General features: G+C 39.2%; 1 protein-coding gene across 1 annotated transcript in view; it reads left to right on the top strand.

Annotated features, from left to right (window-relative positions):
• The window catches only part of FAT3 (FAT atypical cadherin 3), a 401,816-nt gene that overhangs the window by 282,666 nt on the left and 99,825 nt on the right, over positions 1 to 19,325 (top strand). Inside the window, exons 7-8 of the mRNA XM_069015510.1 lie at positions 8,431 to 8,745; positions 10,657 to 10,867. Coding sequence (XP_068871611.1) covers positions 8,431 to 8,745; positions 10,657 to 10,867 — 526 coding nt within the window. The remainder of the gene's footprint in view (positions 1 to 8,430; positions 8,746 to 10,656; positions 10,868 to 19,325) is intronic.

Raw genomic sequence — 19,325 nt, 5'->3', positions numbered from 1 at the left:
TTAGAAGTAGGTTTTTATATTATAGTTTAGGACACAAGATGATTATTTCCTTTGAAGACTGAAAGTTTTAGTTGAAGTTCTTGCTTTGTTGTAACAGAAGCTCCTGCCACAATATTTTTAAGGGTGTGCAGAGCAAGCCCTTTCACACTATACCTTTTCTTAGAGAGAGGTATAGTATACAGCAGCTTGTGCCACGTTAGCATGAGGCAGTGCTGCTGACTTACTGCCAGATAGATGGAGGGCTATTGCCACACACCTGCTCTGCATTTGAGTTTCTGCTAAAAGAGTTGGGAGTTAATTCCCTGTCAGTTTTGATATCTGATGTCCTGTGCTGCAAAGTGAGACAGCTGCACACCCAAACAAGGATATAAAGTAAATACTGTTGATTAGTTAACTCCATGGTGACTAGTAATATAGCTTGATTAAATTCTGGCATTAAATCTGCACATATTTTTTGAGTAGGGCATGTCTGTTGATGGTTAAAACATAACATGAATTATTAATACTAGGAAAATACCTTGGAAGCATGGATAACATATTGTGTCTTTATTAATAGCCAGAATGTTTTTCTTGCGTGGTTACACATATTGGCTGGCCTAGTATGCAAAAATGGAAGTTTGGAGATGTGTAACAATCTTCATCATTTTGGAGAAACTGAAGAAGGTGTTTGGTTCCTGCTTATAGTGAAGATGAGAATCAAGTGACTTTTGTGGATAGAAAATGAAGAGTAATTGAATCTTTGAGAAAACAGCTGTGTGGTGATCTTAGAAGTTGATGCACACCTCTTTTGAAGCACAAAAACTCAGAGCTACTGTATTTCCTGAGTGCTAAGATAAGATTTTTGCAGAAGGGCATTATCTGTAGAGGTAGATCTGATAGAGGGGAACTTATCAATATTTAATCACAGGTGTTTCTAATCACAAGAAAAGCAAAATCTACCAAAGGCTGAAGTAGAAATTCAGGTATGAATCAGATTAGAATTGACATAGAGAGTACTACTAACATTAAACTGCATGCATATCTTGATTTGCAAGCTTTATGTTATTTAAATCTGCTTGAAGTGAAATATTCTCACATTTGACTATTCATTTTCTGTTCACAAAACCCTCAGATTGTAATCTTCACTGTCAGCAGGAGCTAAACACCTTCTTCAAAGTTTACTGTGAAGATCAATAAGCAACTTTTATCTTCTTTCCCGTTTAGGGGCTGTGATGGTAGTTATACTCCTGTTTAGTGATAAGTTGTTCCTCAAGAGGTTTCATATGCCTAAAAAAATTATTTTTAAGCAATTGCATGTCATACTTTATCTTGTTTGTAAGGTGTCAGTCTGAAGGTGGGTAAATGTCCTTGGACAGGTATTATCAGGAGACAGCTTGGAGTGTATCCTTCTGCTTTCCAATTTTTTCTTCATTATATATTTAGCAAGACTCATTACTGTAGCCTCATGAGCAAAGAGAGGAAGCTTATAATGTACTCAGAAGACATTTACAGTTGTTTGGAGACTGAGGTTGATGTTCTTACTGTGATTATCTCAGATTTTCCAATCTTCTTGTTGCAAACTTTGCAAACTTCCCAGCATGGGATATGATACCTGCAGTTTCAAACTGCTGTTACCACCTAGAAGGTCTGAAAAAGTCCTAGTTAAGCAATGCTTTTCTTTACCAGAGGAAGGAAAATGCTGGATCTTATGTGACTGTATACTACAGTTAGGCAATAGAGGAAAAGCTTTTCTGTATTTAACTCCACCAGTAGAAGTAAAAGGCGCTTCTGGACTTCTGGAAAGTGACTGGTTTAGAGTCACTTCTGGACCAAGTTTAATCTACACTTCATCAAAAGCAAATTATATGAGCTTGACATTCCTGAGGATTATAGTTTTCTTTCTACTCAGGCAAAGGAAGGGGAAGGTGCTTTCTGAGATTGCCTGAAGGAGTTTCCTTTAACACATGACAGGCTGCTCTATTGTCCTGGGAATCTGATGGAGTAAATGGTCGGTTCCACACTTAGCATGTATTGATTGAAGAACACTGTAAAGAAAGCCTGATGCACAAAGGTCGCCAGGATCTCTAAACTGTAATGAAGTTTAAAAGCAATGCCTGTGGAAAATTGCTCTCTTTCTTTTAGAGAGTCACCGTCAAGAGCTATGCAGATTCTTCCTTTTATTGCTATTAAAGCTGAAATACAAGTCTTTAGTTTCTTTTCAGAGACTTGTTTGCAGTTTCTGTTTTCAAAAAGCTTGTAGAATAAAGTGTGACATAGGATAAATGTAGAAGTAGTAGTAACATTTTTAAGTCACCCATTCTGATATTTCATTCTGACGGGTCCTTTGATTACCATCTACTGGTCTCAGCACTCTGAGTCTGACAAAAGTTAAGATTTGAAGCCTCTAAGGCTTTCTTCAGTACACTCTTCTAATATTTAGGTTTGCAAATACTACAGGGAGCATTTAACTCCAAATGAAAAAGCCTTCCTTCCTTCCTTTCTTCCTGTCTTTTGGCAATACAGTGCTGAAATTACCTGATGTCATCGTTAATTCTCAAATGGTTCAACAGACCATTATGCATCGTTTTCTAGCTTGAGTGTGGCTGGAAGCCATTGACATTCCTAATCAAACACCTAGAGTGTTTATGTCAGTAATAATCTCTATTTAAAATGTACTCTCAACTATTTATTTCTCATACCTTGCTGGAGTGGATGTATTAAATTCTTTTACATTTGAAAACAAGATTTCTCAGATTAGCACATCATAAAGGAAATAAGGAAAGCTGGATCATATTGATATGATTGGAACTCTTTTGGACAAGAAGTGTAATTGATCTTTTGGGACAGCACCACATCCTACTAGAATAAGTGAAATAAACACTACCCATTTCTTTCCCACAGTTGCTAGATAAAGGATTAGAAAGAGAAGGTGTCTGGTTTGCTACAGCTAACTCAGTATTTGTTTTGAACTAAAGAAAAACCCCAATGTACATTTATTTTTCTCTTGTATTCTATATATCTTTGAGCTACACTGCCTTCACTTTGTAGCAATAATCTGACGTGTAGTTCACTAACAGCACGCATTTCAGAAAAATATTTCCTTGTAAGAATTTAGCCACGAATTTAGTCTCTCTCTGAAGTAGGCAGAGATAGTAATTCACTGCATTTGACTTTAAGGTTCTATTCATCCCTCGATGAGCTCTCCTTTATAATCTTTCACTTCTCCTACTTGGGCTGAATTCCAGAGACTTACAATAGGTATTGCAGCTCGTTTACACATTGGCAGAAGAAACAAACCCATTAGTCACTAACAGCAGGGGTATGCCTCAACTCTCCCGCTCCCTTTGATCATTTTTCTGTCTTCAGTAACTCAAGCAGATTCTCTTTTCTGAGGTTTTCTGAAGCAAAATTAGCATTTCTTGTTGGGGGATGGGAGAGACTTTTACCTGAAAACCTCATTATGCACACTCCTTTGATGAGGCACAAGCATCTCAGCTCACTTTCTTTTGCATTAAGCAGTTATCACACTAAAAAAATAAGCAAATATGACATCTTCAGCTTTTTGCTATGCTAATGACAGTAATGTGGCAGCTTCTCATAACTTAAAAATTGGGTAGGCTGAGTACTTCCTCCTGCCAAAGAATGATATGGAAGAAGATACTTGTTCTTCTCAAAGCTTGATGATTCACCTTAAACACCTGCTAATTGTCTTGTACTTGTTGAAGTAACATCCCTGTTAGCTACTCCCTCCGGCTGAGTTAATAATTATCTTGGAAGTCATGAGCTTTTGTTAATGAGACTCAATATAGTACTCTTAATTCAGGAGGGTGGTCCTCACAGTTGTATTTGCATTCAGAAAGGTGTCACAGTCCGACTCATAGGAGGAGTGACTGTCTCACAGCAAAGTTCCATCTGTCACCATTGCTGAGGTCTGCTAGGCTGGATGCTGTGTTTCACACAATACCTTCACAGTAGATGTCTCCTCCATGCCTTCTCCATGGTCACAAGAAGAAGAAATTCTCACATCTAACATTCCAACTGTTCTACGTTAACAGTCAGTGTCAATCTTCATTTTCTCTGAGAAGGTCCACTGCTATGGGAATCTCTTTGTAGTTGTTCTGTGGACTTGAACATAAACATGAATATTTCTCAGTCCTGTAGGAAAGGGAGTGTTAATATCTATAGACCAAACCTACTGAAGCAGATCCTGCAGAAGAAGTGGAAACTATTTTACTTGAAGAGGAAGTTCTGTTATTACACTGAATTTGTCATACTCTGCAGAAGGAGATACTGTGTAGTGCATTTTTCTCAAAAAGTACATAACTGATAGAAGTAGAGGAAATTTGGTCCATCCAGCTGAAGGAAACATTGTAAGGGAGGTGTGACTGTTGTTAACTTCAGCAAAGAAATTCCCAGGTAACCAATACCTATATGTGTATTGACAGACATATTTGGGTAAAGTCATAAGCATTAAAGCCAATGGGTAAATACAGATTCCTGACAGAAAATGCTTATTTTATGGAGAAAATTGTAGTAGAACTGTCTGTAGGTTGTGGGAAAACAGCAGCGATGCTTAGCATTTCACCATGAAAATATAATAGTTCGTATTATTTTTGTTGTCTGTTGCATACAGGCCCTATTAAATATGTAATCACATTCCTTTTAAGACATTCCACCCTTGCTGAATAGACCAGCCCTTTGTCTGATTAGTCAGAGTACAAATTCAGCTGCTTTCTTGGCTGTATCCCAGCTTTGGGAGGTTGTATCCTCTGTTTAGGCTGTCCTGACACAGCATGAGCAGCACTATCCAACCAGTGGAGTAGAGTGGACAGTAGCTGGCCTGGTCCACCTCAGCTGCACATGGTCAAGCAGCAGCTTGTCTGCAGCAGTTGGATCCGGACACCAGGCTCATCACACAAACAGGAGAAGGTGTTCACCATTTAGGAAAGCACATGCTGGCCAAGCAGCCATTCCTCATCTCTGCTGGGAAAGCCGTGATTTTGTCCTTACCCTTTTCCCACATTGATTACTGTGAGAGTCACCTCTTGTTGGGTTTTTAATGGCACATCCTGACAAGCATGTATTGAGACAGTCTGTCTCAGACTGACAGATGAATGACAGATGTCATTCATCTGGATTACCTTTCTTCTCTGTTTCTTTTGCCTACCATGCTATATGCAGGCTTCTAAACAAAGGAACCTCACTGGTCCTAAATTACAACTTCTCTCCTACAAGCTCTCCTGTACCTTGCACATCTGCCTTTTGCATTTCCAGAGATACCAGCTGTAAATTAGCTTTGTCCTATGAACATCCTAACCTCCCTCCCCTCCCTGGTTACTTTTGACTGTAATTTCCAGCTGTTCAAGGATTTTGCTAAGAGCTGTGGTACTGTTTGAATTGAAATTGCCTTGGTTAGAGGGGCCCCTAAGTGCTGGTGTGATACTGTGTCCTGATGCAAATGGTATTTGCAGAGCGATGTGCTGAATGACCTCTCCAGTTCTCTCCGTTTTTGTCTGGGAACAGTTCTGTATTGGCAGCAATTTGTTGGTTTGTTTTAATGTGGTGTCATGGTGGTTTTTTTTTTTTTCTGTAGGGTCAGAGGAAATTTTTGCAGCTCTTTTGCCTTGTTTATGGCTGGAACCTGAATAGCCAGGCTAGGGTCAGGATGATGGAGCACAGAAGAGGGGTCAGCCAGGGTGCAGATTTACAGTTAGGGAAATAATCACATCACTGGTGTGAGGGAGGCTTAATTAGTTTACATGCCTGCAAAGAGGGAACTTCAGCTCCTGTGTCTGGCACTCAGTGCTTTTTGAGTGGAGCTGCATTCTGTAATTTTGCAAAGTTCTGAGTGTCACCCAGAGGAAAAGGCTTAGCTGGTACCTAGCATCTTCCCCTCCAGGGATGTAAAGTTTTAGCCCAAGTAGAATTGACTAACTTCTGGCATTCTTTGTTAATTTTTATTAATTAGCTGTCATTTTGTGTTATAGCTGTTACTCTTTTCTGTTAGCTGACAGCAAGTATTTTCAGTGCAACTTTTCTGTTATTGAAGAGATTTCCCCCAGGTTTGGGCTTACAAAAACAAGCAAATGTATTCAAATATTTTCTGCCACAACTCCATGTTAGTCAGGATTTCAGCAGCAACCTAACAAACTGTGAGACTGTACTGGTAAGACAGGGGGATGCTTCACTTCTTGAGCTTTGTCTTCACTAAGTCTTCACTTTGACTTAGTAGGGTTTTTCATCATAATTGCTTGACTGTTTATACTGCTGCAGTTTTCATAGATTTTGTTGTTGTTGGTTGTAAACTATCTCAAGCACACACCTTTTTTGTAGATTGCTGCTAGTGGGTTGAAGAAAATGTCTTTTAAAAAAAACGAACAAGTTGTATTTGTTCAGAGACCAAGAGTTTCCAGAATCTCGCTAATATTTTTTAATGCAAGAACATTACCCCCTAAGAAAGCATTTTGCTGATATTTTTTGAGTTTGGATTAGTGTGTCTCTGATTGTTTCTATGCAATACAGCCTGTACTGCTTGTCATCATAGATTATTTTATCTCTGGAGAAACCCAAAAAAGGTTTTCCTTTGTTAACCTGTGGTCTGGCCAAGTGCTTGGCCAGTTGCAGTGGAGTAGAACGGAAACAGAGGGGAACATAAGTGAAGTGGAGAGGCTGAGGTCCCTGGTGATGTGGCTCTCACCAAGTGGAAAGGCAGATTCACAGACTTGTGTACAGCCTTTCAGCATTAAAAATGCTGTTTTGGAAAGTGTTGGTAGTGGGAACTGGATGGCTGAGCACACTGGTAATGTTGTGGGTCCTCTTCCCACACCCCTGGGCTTGTGACTGGCAGATGTCACATTGGTGGCTGTAGCGGGTTCAGTTTGTGTCACCCCAAGACAGTGGCTTTGCACAATGGGTCTGATCCCCGTCCAGCATGCTGCAAACAGTTGTCCCCATCACAGGAGTGGTGATCCCAACAACTGCTGATGGCCAAAGCTACCCAGCACTTAGGAGACTCTACTCCAGTCCTGAGACTGGTACGTGTTGTTGGGAGGACGGGCTCTGCTCTCCAAATGGGTCCTCGACTGTTCTGGGGAATTTACATTGCCACTATATGTTGCCATACCACTCACTTTTCTGTAAATGAGCTGTTTCAGTCGCTGAGGCTGTCAGTCCACTGCATCAGTTTTTAAACATATGGTTAAATACAGGAAAGGGATAATGTCTTTTACCTTTCTCATAGAAAGTATGTTTTTTTTCTTCTGATACCAATGTTAAACTGGTGTTACCCTAAGTTTAGACTTCTTTACACAAGGATGGCACAATGCCAAGGGGTATTATTCTCAGAAAATTTTGCTTTGCCTAAGGATTGGACATCAGGACTATAGGGTTTGTAAGGGAGCACAGAAACTTTTAAGGAAAAAAAAAATCAAGAAATTACTAGCAAACCAGTCGATGTGCAGGGATCAGTTTGAGCAGGGAAGGGTATGTAATATCTTGGCTCACTATCATCAGAAATTGCTACTGTGGGATTTGGCATGTTACCATATGTAGCTGAAAATGAAATTTGAACTTCTTTCATGCAAACAGAAATAACTTTCTGCCTTAATTCTTTCTCATTAAAAATGTGATCGAAATATTGAGGGAGAAGTTTGAAACATATTGATTTCATTTTGAAAGCCTATTATTAAATCTCTTGAGGGCTTGTTGATCTTGAATCATTTCATTTTCGTAGTGTTTCAGATTGAAAATTATTAGTAATTCTGTTTAAGTTGCAGCTAAATTACTAATTAACTTTCATCTCAAAGATTTTATTTCTTATGTGTTTCTGGCAGCACAGTGCACTCTCTACACAATGCAGCAGAAATTTTTTGTTACCTGCCTCTCTGTACTCCTTACAATCTTATAAAGCAGGTTTGGAATTAATGAGCTGTCACATCTTGGGTAATGAATGAAAAGAACTGACAGAAATCCTTTTGTTGTTTAAGAAATTCCAAATAATTAATGGGAGAAAAATGACAGAGGTTCTTTTAGGGTTTAAGAAGAAATGCATCTTTCAAATTCTTTCCACGATAGAAGAAACTTTAAAATATGTATGCAAAAAATGCAGGGATTCTGATTAATAGGTTAATTCCAGTTCTCTCATCTGAGATAAACTTGCAGAATCTGAGATAAAAGGATTTTATGTTTTGAGAAATAGCCTCCTAGCCTGCAGCTTCCTTATTCCACGTTCATCTCAGAAGTAAAAAATCTTCTGGATTCCTGGGTTTGCCGTTGTGGACAAATTGATTTAAGCACTAAGCATGTTTGTAGTGATCATGTGTCATGTACATACATGATAAACTGCAGGTTAGCTTTGGGGAGGGCAAGGTGTTTGCTTTTGTTTTATGTTTTTCTCCAATTCATGAAGTCCCACTGTAGCTATTGACAATAACTTGTACTGCTGTTTTTCAGGTAACCGTCTCAGATGGGGGCACAACTCCCAAGCAATCCTCCGTTTGGGTGGTGATCCAGGTTCTGGATGAGAATGATAACAAACCACAGTTTCCAGAGAAAGTCTATCAGATCAAGCTGCCGGAGAGGGACCGTAAGAAAAGAGGGGAGCCAATCTACAGAGCTTTTGCTTTTGACAAAGATGAAGGCCCTAATGCAGAAATCTCATACAGCATTGTGGATGGGAACGATGATGGGAAGTTTTTCATTGATCCCAAAACAGGGATGGTTTCTTCCAGAAAGCAGTTCACAGCGGGAAGTTATGACATCTTAACAGTAAGCACTCTTTCACTGACATACAAACCCATGATTTGACTGACTTTTTTTTTTTTTTTTTAAGAAACAGGCCCTCCTGTATAAAGAGGGATCTATGACTGTTTACTGTATGCCCTATATGTAAGACCTCAATTAAGAAGTCTAGTATTCATATAGAACTACTGCCAAAAAATTGAGTCTGAGAGATCATTCGTGCTTTTGCAGGTCATGATGTATTCTCTGAGTGTTAAGTCAGCCTGCAAATTGTTAGCATAAGCCATTCCCTTGAATATGCAGAAATGAAGACCAAGCACTTGTCTGCTCCCAAAGTCGTATCTGGATGGCATGGGCAGATACAGCTACAAATGGGTACTTACTTTTTGTGTGGACACAAGTGTTTGCTCTTACAAAGGGCACCTACTGTCCCAGTTAGGTGGCTGCACCTAACAGAGGAGGAGTATTCTGTACTCTGTGTTGTGGGAGCAATTTCAGTTAAAAGAAATCTCAGTCAAAACTCTTTTTTCAGAACTCTAACCATAGAGTGGAAGTCAAAGAAAGGGAGACTAAAATATGGTTAGGCAGATATAAAGCTGTATAAGACTGGAATGTGTGCTCTTCATCTACAGAAATAAGCCGAGTTGTAGTTAAGGAGTCGAAATAAAAATGACAGAGGTCCATGGTCTGATACCTGGAAGTGATATCTCTTACAGAAGCGGGTTACCTTCATAATGCTGGAAAACTAATAAATAACAAAATGTTGAGACATACCTAGGAATCAGAGTAGAGCAGCCTTCGAGTGAGTGAGTACTTTTCCCTCCAGAGACCTCAAAGTCATGTCTGAGATCTGAGCCTTCTTATAATGCACCAATTGAAGATTTTCTACCTAGAAACTGCTCATCACACCCTCAGCATCTTTTCACAAAGGGCCTGCCTGCCTGGAATGGAGCAGGGTGATGAGTGTTAGCATCAAACCCACTTAACACATTTCCAGAGGAAGAAATAGGGCATGATATTTCAGAAAAAAAAATTATTTCCCGTTTTTAAAAGGTAATATAACAGCATATTTACACCAGTGGTCCTATATAGCCAGAAACTTTACCTTTTTTTTAAAAAAGAAAAGCTCTTTGGTTACATTTATGTTATCCACCAAAGCACCCATTTTGTAACCTGCATTCAGCCTTTTCTTAAGCCCACTGTTTGTTGCTGCTCATCTTGTCTTTGCTATGTTAAATCCATAAAGCTTGCCACACAAATATCAAGTCTATCCATCTTTCTGGTGGACTTTATAATAAAAAGAATTAGCACCAAGCAAAGCAACTCTTAATGAACATGACAGGAGAAAAAAAAGAAAATATGGCAAAATTTTAAATTTGATTTATTATGGAGAATGAGGGAAATGACCTGAAACTTATTTAATTCAATTAAAGATCCAGAGGAAGGCAATATAAGGAATACTTATCTGCAACACATGCCACCTGAAAGCAGTCAAACATGCCCTGAGTGAGCATGTTTTGCAAATACATGGTCTCACACAGGGCCCTTACAAAACTTCCAGCTTCGCTGCAAGAGGGAGCTGGGTGCAAGATGAAATCAGAGAGGGAAGCTGGTTCTGGAGAGGAGGATCTGTGTGGGGAGTGTTTGAATTGCGTCTGCAGGAGGCCTCCTACCAGTATTTCTTAAACAAAACATTTCAGTTTAAAATCAGCTTTTTCAGGGAAAAGTCAAAGCACTGTGCAAAAGAAAAAAAAAAAAAAAAAAAAAAAAGAACTGAGAACTGAGAAATAAGTGCTTATCTTCCTCTTTTTTCATGGGATTTTACATACACGATTCCAAAGAGTGTTTTCCAAGCAGTCATCACACTGCGATAGAATTAGGTCTGAGCTGCCGAGCTGGGATGCTCAGCCTGAGCCCTCTTTCCTTTGTGCCTGCCAGATAAAAGCAGTGGACAATGGCCGGCCCCAAAAATCTTCAACTGCTCGTCTCCACATTGAGTGGATCAAAAAGCCTGCGCCCTCACCCGTGCCCCTGACGTTCGATGAACCCTTTTACAACTTCACCGTCATGGAGAGCGACAGAGTGACCGAGATGGTCGGGGTGGTCTCTGTGCAGCCCTCGAACATCCCTCTCTGGTTCGATATCGTGGGTAAGTTGGGAGCCAGTGGTGCAAGGAGGATGCCTCAGAAGCAAAGCATATGGACGTGTGGTTTTGACAGCAAGAAAACTAACCGTGAACTGTCTCCCCACCTCCCCCCCCCAATTAAAGCCACTTTCCTAATGATGAAATGAAAATGCTATTTTAATATAGTGATAACAATAATAGTAGTAATAATATTCCTGCTTTTGTTATGACTCCTTAGCTAAGCTTAAAAAAGAGCGCTGTATGGCTGAATTGGTTTTTTTTCATACTATGTTATTTACTGCAATCTTAATGTTGTCTGTCATTTAAATTCTATTGTCATACTTTGCTAATCTCATTTCTAAATGTATTTATGGTACTTAGACTTGCTGTCCCTCATTTCTCTCTTTCTTCACCTTTTTTTCTGCATTCTGTTCTTTTTTTTCTGCTTCCGACTGCCCTGCTTCAAGGTGGCAAGCATGCTCGAGAGATGTTCTATATTCTACAGACAGCTTGTGGGCAGAACTGTTCAACAGAAGGTACCCTTAGTGCAAACACATTTGCTAAAATACAACTATCCAGGCTGCCTTTTATTTTTGCAAGTTTTTTGAGACAATTTATATTACATCTTTCATAAGTGCCTGTGACAGGATGCGATGCGACACATGGATGTGCTGCATTTCTTTCTATGACAGCTTTTACCGTATTTGTGTCCAATTATTATCATTTTATTCACGGATTTTCCACAGTTTATCACAAATAATTAATTCAAACTTTTCACAGTCCAGTGCCATCCATTTAACTGTGAAACAGAATGGGATGCCTCAACATATGGGTTACAAATGGAGCCACCAAAAGTTTGTCTTGAATGCAAGCTGAAACAGAGAAATGTGTTTTGATGTGAGATTTCAACCACAAAATTGCCTTACATAAAATTTCTTATAAAAATAGGGAGGGAGAAGTATCCTTAGTAAAAAGGAGGAGAAGCCGTAGAAGTCTTAAAATCGCAGGGAAATGCCTTTAGCTGCCAAAACAACAGGGAGCAAAGGGTCTTGCTTGGTTGCAGTAAAGAAATGGGAGTCAATGTTCCTAAGCATTTCTTTCCCACTTCTGCTGCTGATTCAGTTAATGTCATTTAAAATAACTCATTTAACATCTCAAAAGTGAGAATTTCCCCTGCAAAATTATTGTGCTTCTTAATATTTGCAGATGCTTGTACGTAATGTTTGCATACCTTTGGATGTAAAACAGTGCATCTGGACGAAGTGGAGTATTTTTAAATGAAGGGTTCTAAAGCAAATGCTATATGAAAGATTAGAGAAACAAAAAGCCTTTGCCATGGACTTAGCAGAAAGCGTTCATCAGCAGTCTTTATTTACAGGGATTCAGTCTGGCTCTCATTTCAGCACAGTTATTTGCAAATGGGTTTAGCCGACAGGAAGGACAGGGACCACAGGAGAAAGGGTCTGTCAGAGTTGTTTTCATCCACCTTTTATTGCCAATTTGTGCAGATAAAAGATAGAAGCAGCAACATTTCCTCTTTGTGGCACGGTTTCTGATGTGCCAATCATATTAAAATTAAACCCAAAGCTACTATCATGTTCTAGGGTTCCTGCTAGTCCCTGGGGGAGGACAGCATATGTTTCCTGCAGTTTTCCTGCCATTTCCTCAGTTGCTTCAGTATGCTACGTGCAGTTTATTAGCTAATGTTTACATTTTCATTCCCGTTCTCACTGACCCTTTCCTCCCAGGACAAATCCATCTTTTCTGATGTTATTGACAGGTTTTTTTCCTATTTGAACTTTTTTCTAGACTTCTTTTGGTCCTTTCCATGGCAACTTGACCAACTCTCATTAAAATTCTGCCCTCAGAGAAGCCCCTGCTCTTCTGCTACGTTCTTTTTCATTATTAGAGTCACTTTCAATCAATCAACACCTTTTAGTGATATTTGATTTTTGCCCACCAGATAGAGATGATAGGAAGAACATTAGGAAATTTTAGCCTTTGTCATTTAATGTGGCCTTTATGACTAAACTAGTTCAAATGGTTTAGAAGATTTAAACAATTCTAATTATTTCCCTCTAGGCTGTAGCTTCTGACATTGCAAGATACTGCATCACTGCAGAGGGTCACTGAGTCAGAGCTTTCCTAGATTTAATGAGAAATCAGTGACCCTGACCGTCCAGTTTGGTTCTGTTACCATATGAATGTTTTCGTTAAATATTGCTGCTGTTACAAATAATAGCACTCCCAACAGCACCCATTTCTGCAACAGGAATAGCCAGCAATTCTGGGCATGCAGAAGAGCCTCTTGTTCCAGACACTTGGCATGCAAGGAGCAAAGCAAAACCCATCCTGAGAGTTTTACAGACAGAACACTGTGTATTTAGATCACTGTTGCTGCCTTTAGACAGTGTCAAACCCTACTTCTTCTCACTGTTCCTAAATATCATCAGCACTGAGGTCTGGTGTGGAAAAGCCCAATGAAAGACACAGGGGGTATTTGTAGAAGTTAATTGTCGTATAGAGAAAGCTGTATGGGACTGCTGATGCAAGAGATGGTTTCTGTGCTGCTGTAAAACCAGACCTGATCCTGTTCCATCTGGTATTTTGTGATTCTGTACCTCTGTGCATAGTTCACAGTAATGTCAACAAAACCCCTGAAGGCTTATGTAGAGGCATGGTTTAATATAGAGTTTGCAGCTTGACCTTTATCTTTATGACCTTTTCAAACTAAATGGGCACTGGAATTCCAGAGGATCTCTTTTTCAATGCATAACATGCACTTTCTCCCAGCTAAAAAAAAAAGAGAGAGCAGATAAAGTTTGGCTATAAAGTATTCTGTCTGCCTAACTTTGCACCTAAATTATACATACTTCAAGTAGCTGTTTAAGTTCTTGAGTTGATCAGCTCCAAGAGAGGAAGATGCCTCACAGACAGTAAGGTGATCTTCCATTGATGGACTAGGGAGGAACAGGATCCTCGGATGATTGTTTGTTTCTTTAATTTGAAGTAGTTGAGATGTCATACCTGGTTTCTGTTTTCAGACTGCATTCAATGCCATTCCCAATTCATGCAGATCCCACAATGTGAAACACATAAACGTAAGTTGTATCAGTGATATTAAATTTATTCAGTCATTAATGAGAAACTAATTTTCAGTGGGAACTCCAAGATAAGTCAGAGACCTTTATTTGTACCAGGTAAATTGAGCCCTTTCTGTTTTTTCCTTTGTAACTGGTGGGAATGGTGGGATGACTACTTTAACACTGGAGCTAAGCTGCATGATGCTAGTTTCTGCTTAAGTAGCATGTTGCACAACATCTCTCTGGTTTTCAAAACAGTCCTCCCTCTATCTTTCCTTCCTCCCCCAGCCTGTGCCTTTGTAAGAGCAGCCAAGCTTTGAAAGCACATCAGAACTTTTTACCAAGAGCACTTAAATGGCAATATTTTTATTATCTATCAATTTTAGTTAATTATACATTTAATTCATAGTGCTGCAAGCTTTCATTAATGTCAAAAACATGTAGCTCCCTAGCCTTCTTTGAATAATCTTCTCTGAGAACTATCTAAAATACCTTCCTGATTTTTTTGCTTCTTATGCCCTTGCTTTCAGCTTCTTAGCAGCAAATTCAAGGCTTTGACTGTCTTTACGGTAGTTTTATCTAAAATTCGGAGTCTGAATTACTTTCTTCTTAGCATGATATAGTACATAAAAGAATACATATTTGCATATTTTCATGTTATTTTACTAATATTTATTATGATTAACAAAATCTGTAATTGAATTTTTATTTCTTGAGACAGTCATTAAGTTATTTAATCTTCTTTGAAAACAAAATAAATGAAAATTTTGGCTTTGCTTCTTTTTCTGAAAATCCTAGAGGTACTTTAGCCTCACCTCTGAGTTTCAGGGTGAATTAGTTTCCTGCATTTTGCTCTGATTTTCTTCTCTAAGCAATGTGAGAATTGTAGCAATTGGCCCAATTTATCATCACTGTTCACTGTTGTCAGCTTTCTTTGGGACAAGACAAGTAAGAATCTTCTCTGCATTGAGAAAATGTGGTTTAGAGGACTGTTCTCTAACTCAGATAATCTCCTGGTTTTCTTTCCTCCATTTGTCTGTCATGGCATGGACAAATGAGACTCTGTGTGAGGATGTCCATATATGCTGGCTCTGTTAAGTTTGAGCATGGAACACTGTGTGCTGTTTGCTATCTACCAGTGAGGGAAGACTCCTGCCAGTGTTTGAACTGGGGATGTGTCCTCCAGAATTGTGTGATCCATCCTTCCGTCTAAGATGGATCCGACTGAACAAGTCGGGTTCTCTACACTCATCAGATACTTCTGAGATGGGATTCAATCCCAGCCTTTTTGATTATCCCACTGGAAAATGTAGGAAAAGATTTTCATCTGGGACTCATTTGCCTACAAAACCTCCAGATTTGCTGACATGTTTTCTTCTCAGAGAAGAAAGTGCTTTTTCCCAGCAGCATGATCCCATCTTAAACGGTGTATCAGCAACTGATAGGAACATAGGGAGGCTCAGCATCTTACCAAAAAGGAACCACATCTAGGAAAAGCTCTACCAAAAAATTTAACTGCTTGCATCAAATTGCAATATAAGAAGAATATGCTTGAAAATTAAAAACCCCAACACTGAAATTAGAAGGGGACAGAGATGCAAAGCCCACATCCTGTGGGAGTGCAAGATCTGGATTGTGCCTTGCCTTAGGCAAATTCTTCTGCTGACCCCCAGACATCCTTCTTGATAGTTCAAGTTGTCCTTGGCCTGTCCATTGCACCTCTCTTGTTAGCCTCGCAAGGTTCAGTGGTTTGGGGTTTTTTAGGTATCTTTTTTGTAAGAAGGAAAATTAATTCTTTCCAAAGCATACGGGACTTTTGTCAGAAGGAAAATGGTTCATGGTGACTATGAAACCAAGAACGAAGGTAACGCTCTGGATTCAGGCCAGAAAATGTAACCAACTCTATACCAAGAACACAACTTAGAGTCTTTTGGCTCAGGTGTGTCTCAGTTCAGTTTCCTGAGATCTCCTTCTTTACTACTATACCATCCGTTAAACTGAAAATCAGGGCTGTTCTAGAAAGTTGTAGTGAGAGCCAGCTAATAAGATCTTTTGTACCAGGGGCTGTTTCTACAGCTGTCCTGATAACAGCTGGAATTGGAAAATCCTATATAAACTAAAAACATGCTTTTAGATGACGTAAAAAATTACTAGTTCTAAAAATTTAATGCTTCCAAGGCTTATGCAAAAGCATTAAGATCAACCTCAACAAAGTAAGGGTGAAAATCATCTCACTTAACTTCAGGTGTCCAAAGTGTATCTTCGCTAGGTCACTTTGGGAATCTTAACAATAAATTAGAGAGAATGGATGAGTTTTTATCATTCCAACCTGGTAAGTCTTCTCATCCAAAGATGGCATTTAAAGTAGATGTGGACTTTTCATGAAATCCTACTCAGAGTGCTTCAGTCTAAACAGATTACTTTAAGGAAGTCTTTCATCTGTATTGAAGACGTATCAGCTTTACATTTTAGCCTGAAATGATACCATAGACAACAGCCAATCCACATCTCTCTGGGGTTATTCGGTATTAAAATGCTTTCTCAGGACAACCTGTCTAGCCAAATTGTCAGTTCAATCATCTTGCTTTCTTTGTCACTGATTTTCCCAAAGTGCCTGAGGAACTCACAATGTATTATCTTCATTTGGAATATTTCTTTCCTAATGCAATTGCAAGCACATTAGCAAAGACAGCTTCTACATATCTTGTATCTGAAAGCAGGGTTTAGTAGACAATGAAAAGGAACGCATGTGCCAAATGATGGAAAGTGGAATAAGTAATGAAAATGCACATTAATAAAACTGAGCAGCTGAACAAAATGCCATCATTCTTAGCCAAAGATTGTGATCAAAGAAACTGTTAAATGGACAATAGTAAAATTGTTAAAACTGACTCTGTGGGATCTTACGGCACTGCAGACAAGCTCACTTCAAAAGGGTTGGTACAGACACAGCATCAGGCTTTCAAAAACAGCCTCCAGTACCCCAGAAGCCAACACCTTCTCAGCTGTTACCTCCTAGGCCCTCAGCCCTCCAACCTCTACAGGGGCACCTTAGGAAGGAAATGGTTTCATGTGGAGTTCCTAGCTGCAAGAGTAATGAAAAGATTCATTTGTTTCTACACTAGAATGATACCTCTCTCTTTGTGCAACTCCAGCGCCCATCTTTCAAAGATGATTGTGGTGGATGCTTCTCTGGGTGCTTCATAGTAAACCTTGCATAGACTTAACACATCTGTAAGACTCTTAATGTTTAACTTTCGTAGCATTTATATGTAATTCATTAATTCTTCAGTGTTTAGTGCAGCTTCAGAAGCATTTATCATACGACGACCTGTTTTGAGTGTATATGAAGGCTGAGGAGCAACATGAGCCATTTGCAGACTGCCTCTAGTACTGCAGATGAGAGGCAGGATCCAATATCTCAGGCAGTATTCCCAGAAGTTCATCCATCTGCATGGTGGTTCTTCTGACCATGGTCTGTTAAAATGTAGAAGACTGAATCATGAATAATTCAGAGGGATTCACTCCAAAATAGATTATAATAACAAATCTCACAGCAGGATGTTCTCTGATCCATTTCTGCCTCAGTGTTTGATGCAATTTCTCCCTTGTTTAATAGAAAACAATTCAATGTAGAAGGAGCTGCATTGCCTGGTTACTTACAGGTGAAGGCTGGGGTAGCTGGCACCAAGATTAATTTGTTTGTCACTAGACCAACTTGGAAGATGTGAATAATGTGTAAAAAATTCACATGATGGATTCAGTTCTTATTTTAGGAGAAGAGTATATACTTCACTTAATGGAAATGTCTTGAAGAAGTTGGTCTATTTGCAATAGACTATGTGGTGCCCTGAAAACCCAGCTCTGAGCCAGCAGAAGGTCATTTAAAACATTTGTTGCCAATCCTTCCATGTTACTTCTTGGAAGTTTTAAAGGCAGGTTTTTTTGGAAGTGTGTGCCAGTTGATAGCATATAATTTTTGATTGTTCATTAAGATGGTTATTAAGCATCTCAAAGTATAGACTTTCACTTTGTTTTCATGGTTATCAGTATGAAACATTCTTTTTGTAAAGTGCCTACTGTCCCAAGGCTAGTTTCATTTCAGCTGAGATTTCCTTGCATGAATCTCAAGCTCTTTTCTTCAAAGAAGGTTTTCATGGTGCAATTTTTCTCAAGTAATTCAATTTAAAACATTAATTTTTCTTCTATACTAACTTTTTTTTTTAAGAAAAAAAAGAGCATCAAAGATATAATCCATGTTCAAATACCTTTCTGTTGCTTAAATATCAAGGACAGCTTGCAGAATGAGGGTAAGGAACAAACAATGTTTCTATTCACCATAAATGACAACAGATCCAGTGGCGGTGCTTTCCTGGAAAACCACAACTTCATCTATTAGGCTTAGACTTATATATATGTACATACATCTATTCAACTTGTGGAAGCCTGATGGCACATCTGAAATTACTGGATTTGGATCATTTCAGTGGGCAGAAGTTCACCAATTCTGCCTTTCCTCTGCAGCAGTCAAACTGCATTCTTTTTCTTCTTCCCATTTTCTTCTACTCATCCCTGAATGTCTTTCAAGGCAAAAATGGACAGAGCAGTGCTTCTTCCAGCTTACCCTTTCTTTGCAATAGCCTGTGCAAGAGGTAGAAGTGAGGGTTCCTTCACATTAAGGAATTCAGGGGCTGTGATTTTGCTGTGTTTCCCCCTAATCTTCAACTTCTTCAAATGCCAAAACCTTCTTCTCTCACTAAATGCATGACTGCTTCTGAGAATAATGCCAGTTCCTGGTCAGCAAACCATGCAGATGGGAGAGCACGGAAGACTCTCCCCTTCTCTACTCAGTCCCCAGCCCTAAAATTTCGAGGGCCATTTTGTGACACTAGCAGCCATTCACATCTATCTCTCTTTATATATATTGCACCTGAGCTAAGTCAGTGGGATGGATATTTTTCTACCTGTGGACCTTATCTCAAGAGCTTTGAGCAGCTGTTACACGAGTCTCATAACCGGTGGGGTTTGAAGGGCTTTTCTTCTCTGTAGAACTGGGTTGTCAGAGAATGTAGCTAGTGGCATTGAGTTGCTGTGTGATGAATATACCTTAAGAGTTTGTTTGTCAGCAGTGTTGTGTCTCACCTCTCCCTGTCCCTAGCCTCCAAAATTTTTGGACTCAGCTAATACTAAATTACACTTTATAAATGAGTGAGTAAGAAAACAGCTTATCAGCAGGGAGTGTGTGCTTTGCTTTTGAAAATAATGAGTGGTTCAAGTTTATAAACTGCAGCTGAGGCTGACAAATCTTCTAACCCTTCAATCTCAAATTATATTTGAGATTATATTATTTATAGCTTTCTTTTACTTTTAAATAGATTTTTTTCTTTTGCTTTTCTTTC

Source organism: Aphelocoma coerulescens, chromosome 1, assembly GCF_041296385.1.
Source record: "Aphelocoma coerulescens isolate FSJ_1873_10779 chromosome 1, UR_Acoe_1.0, whole genome shotgun sequence".
Taxonomy (NCBI): domain Eukaryota; kingdom Metazoa; phylum Chordata; class Aves; order Passeriformes; family Corvidae; genus Aphelocoma; species Aphelocoma coerulescens.
The sequence above is the reverse complement of the archived record's forward strand: the minus strand, read 5'-3'. Positions and strand labels throughout refer to the sequence as shown.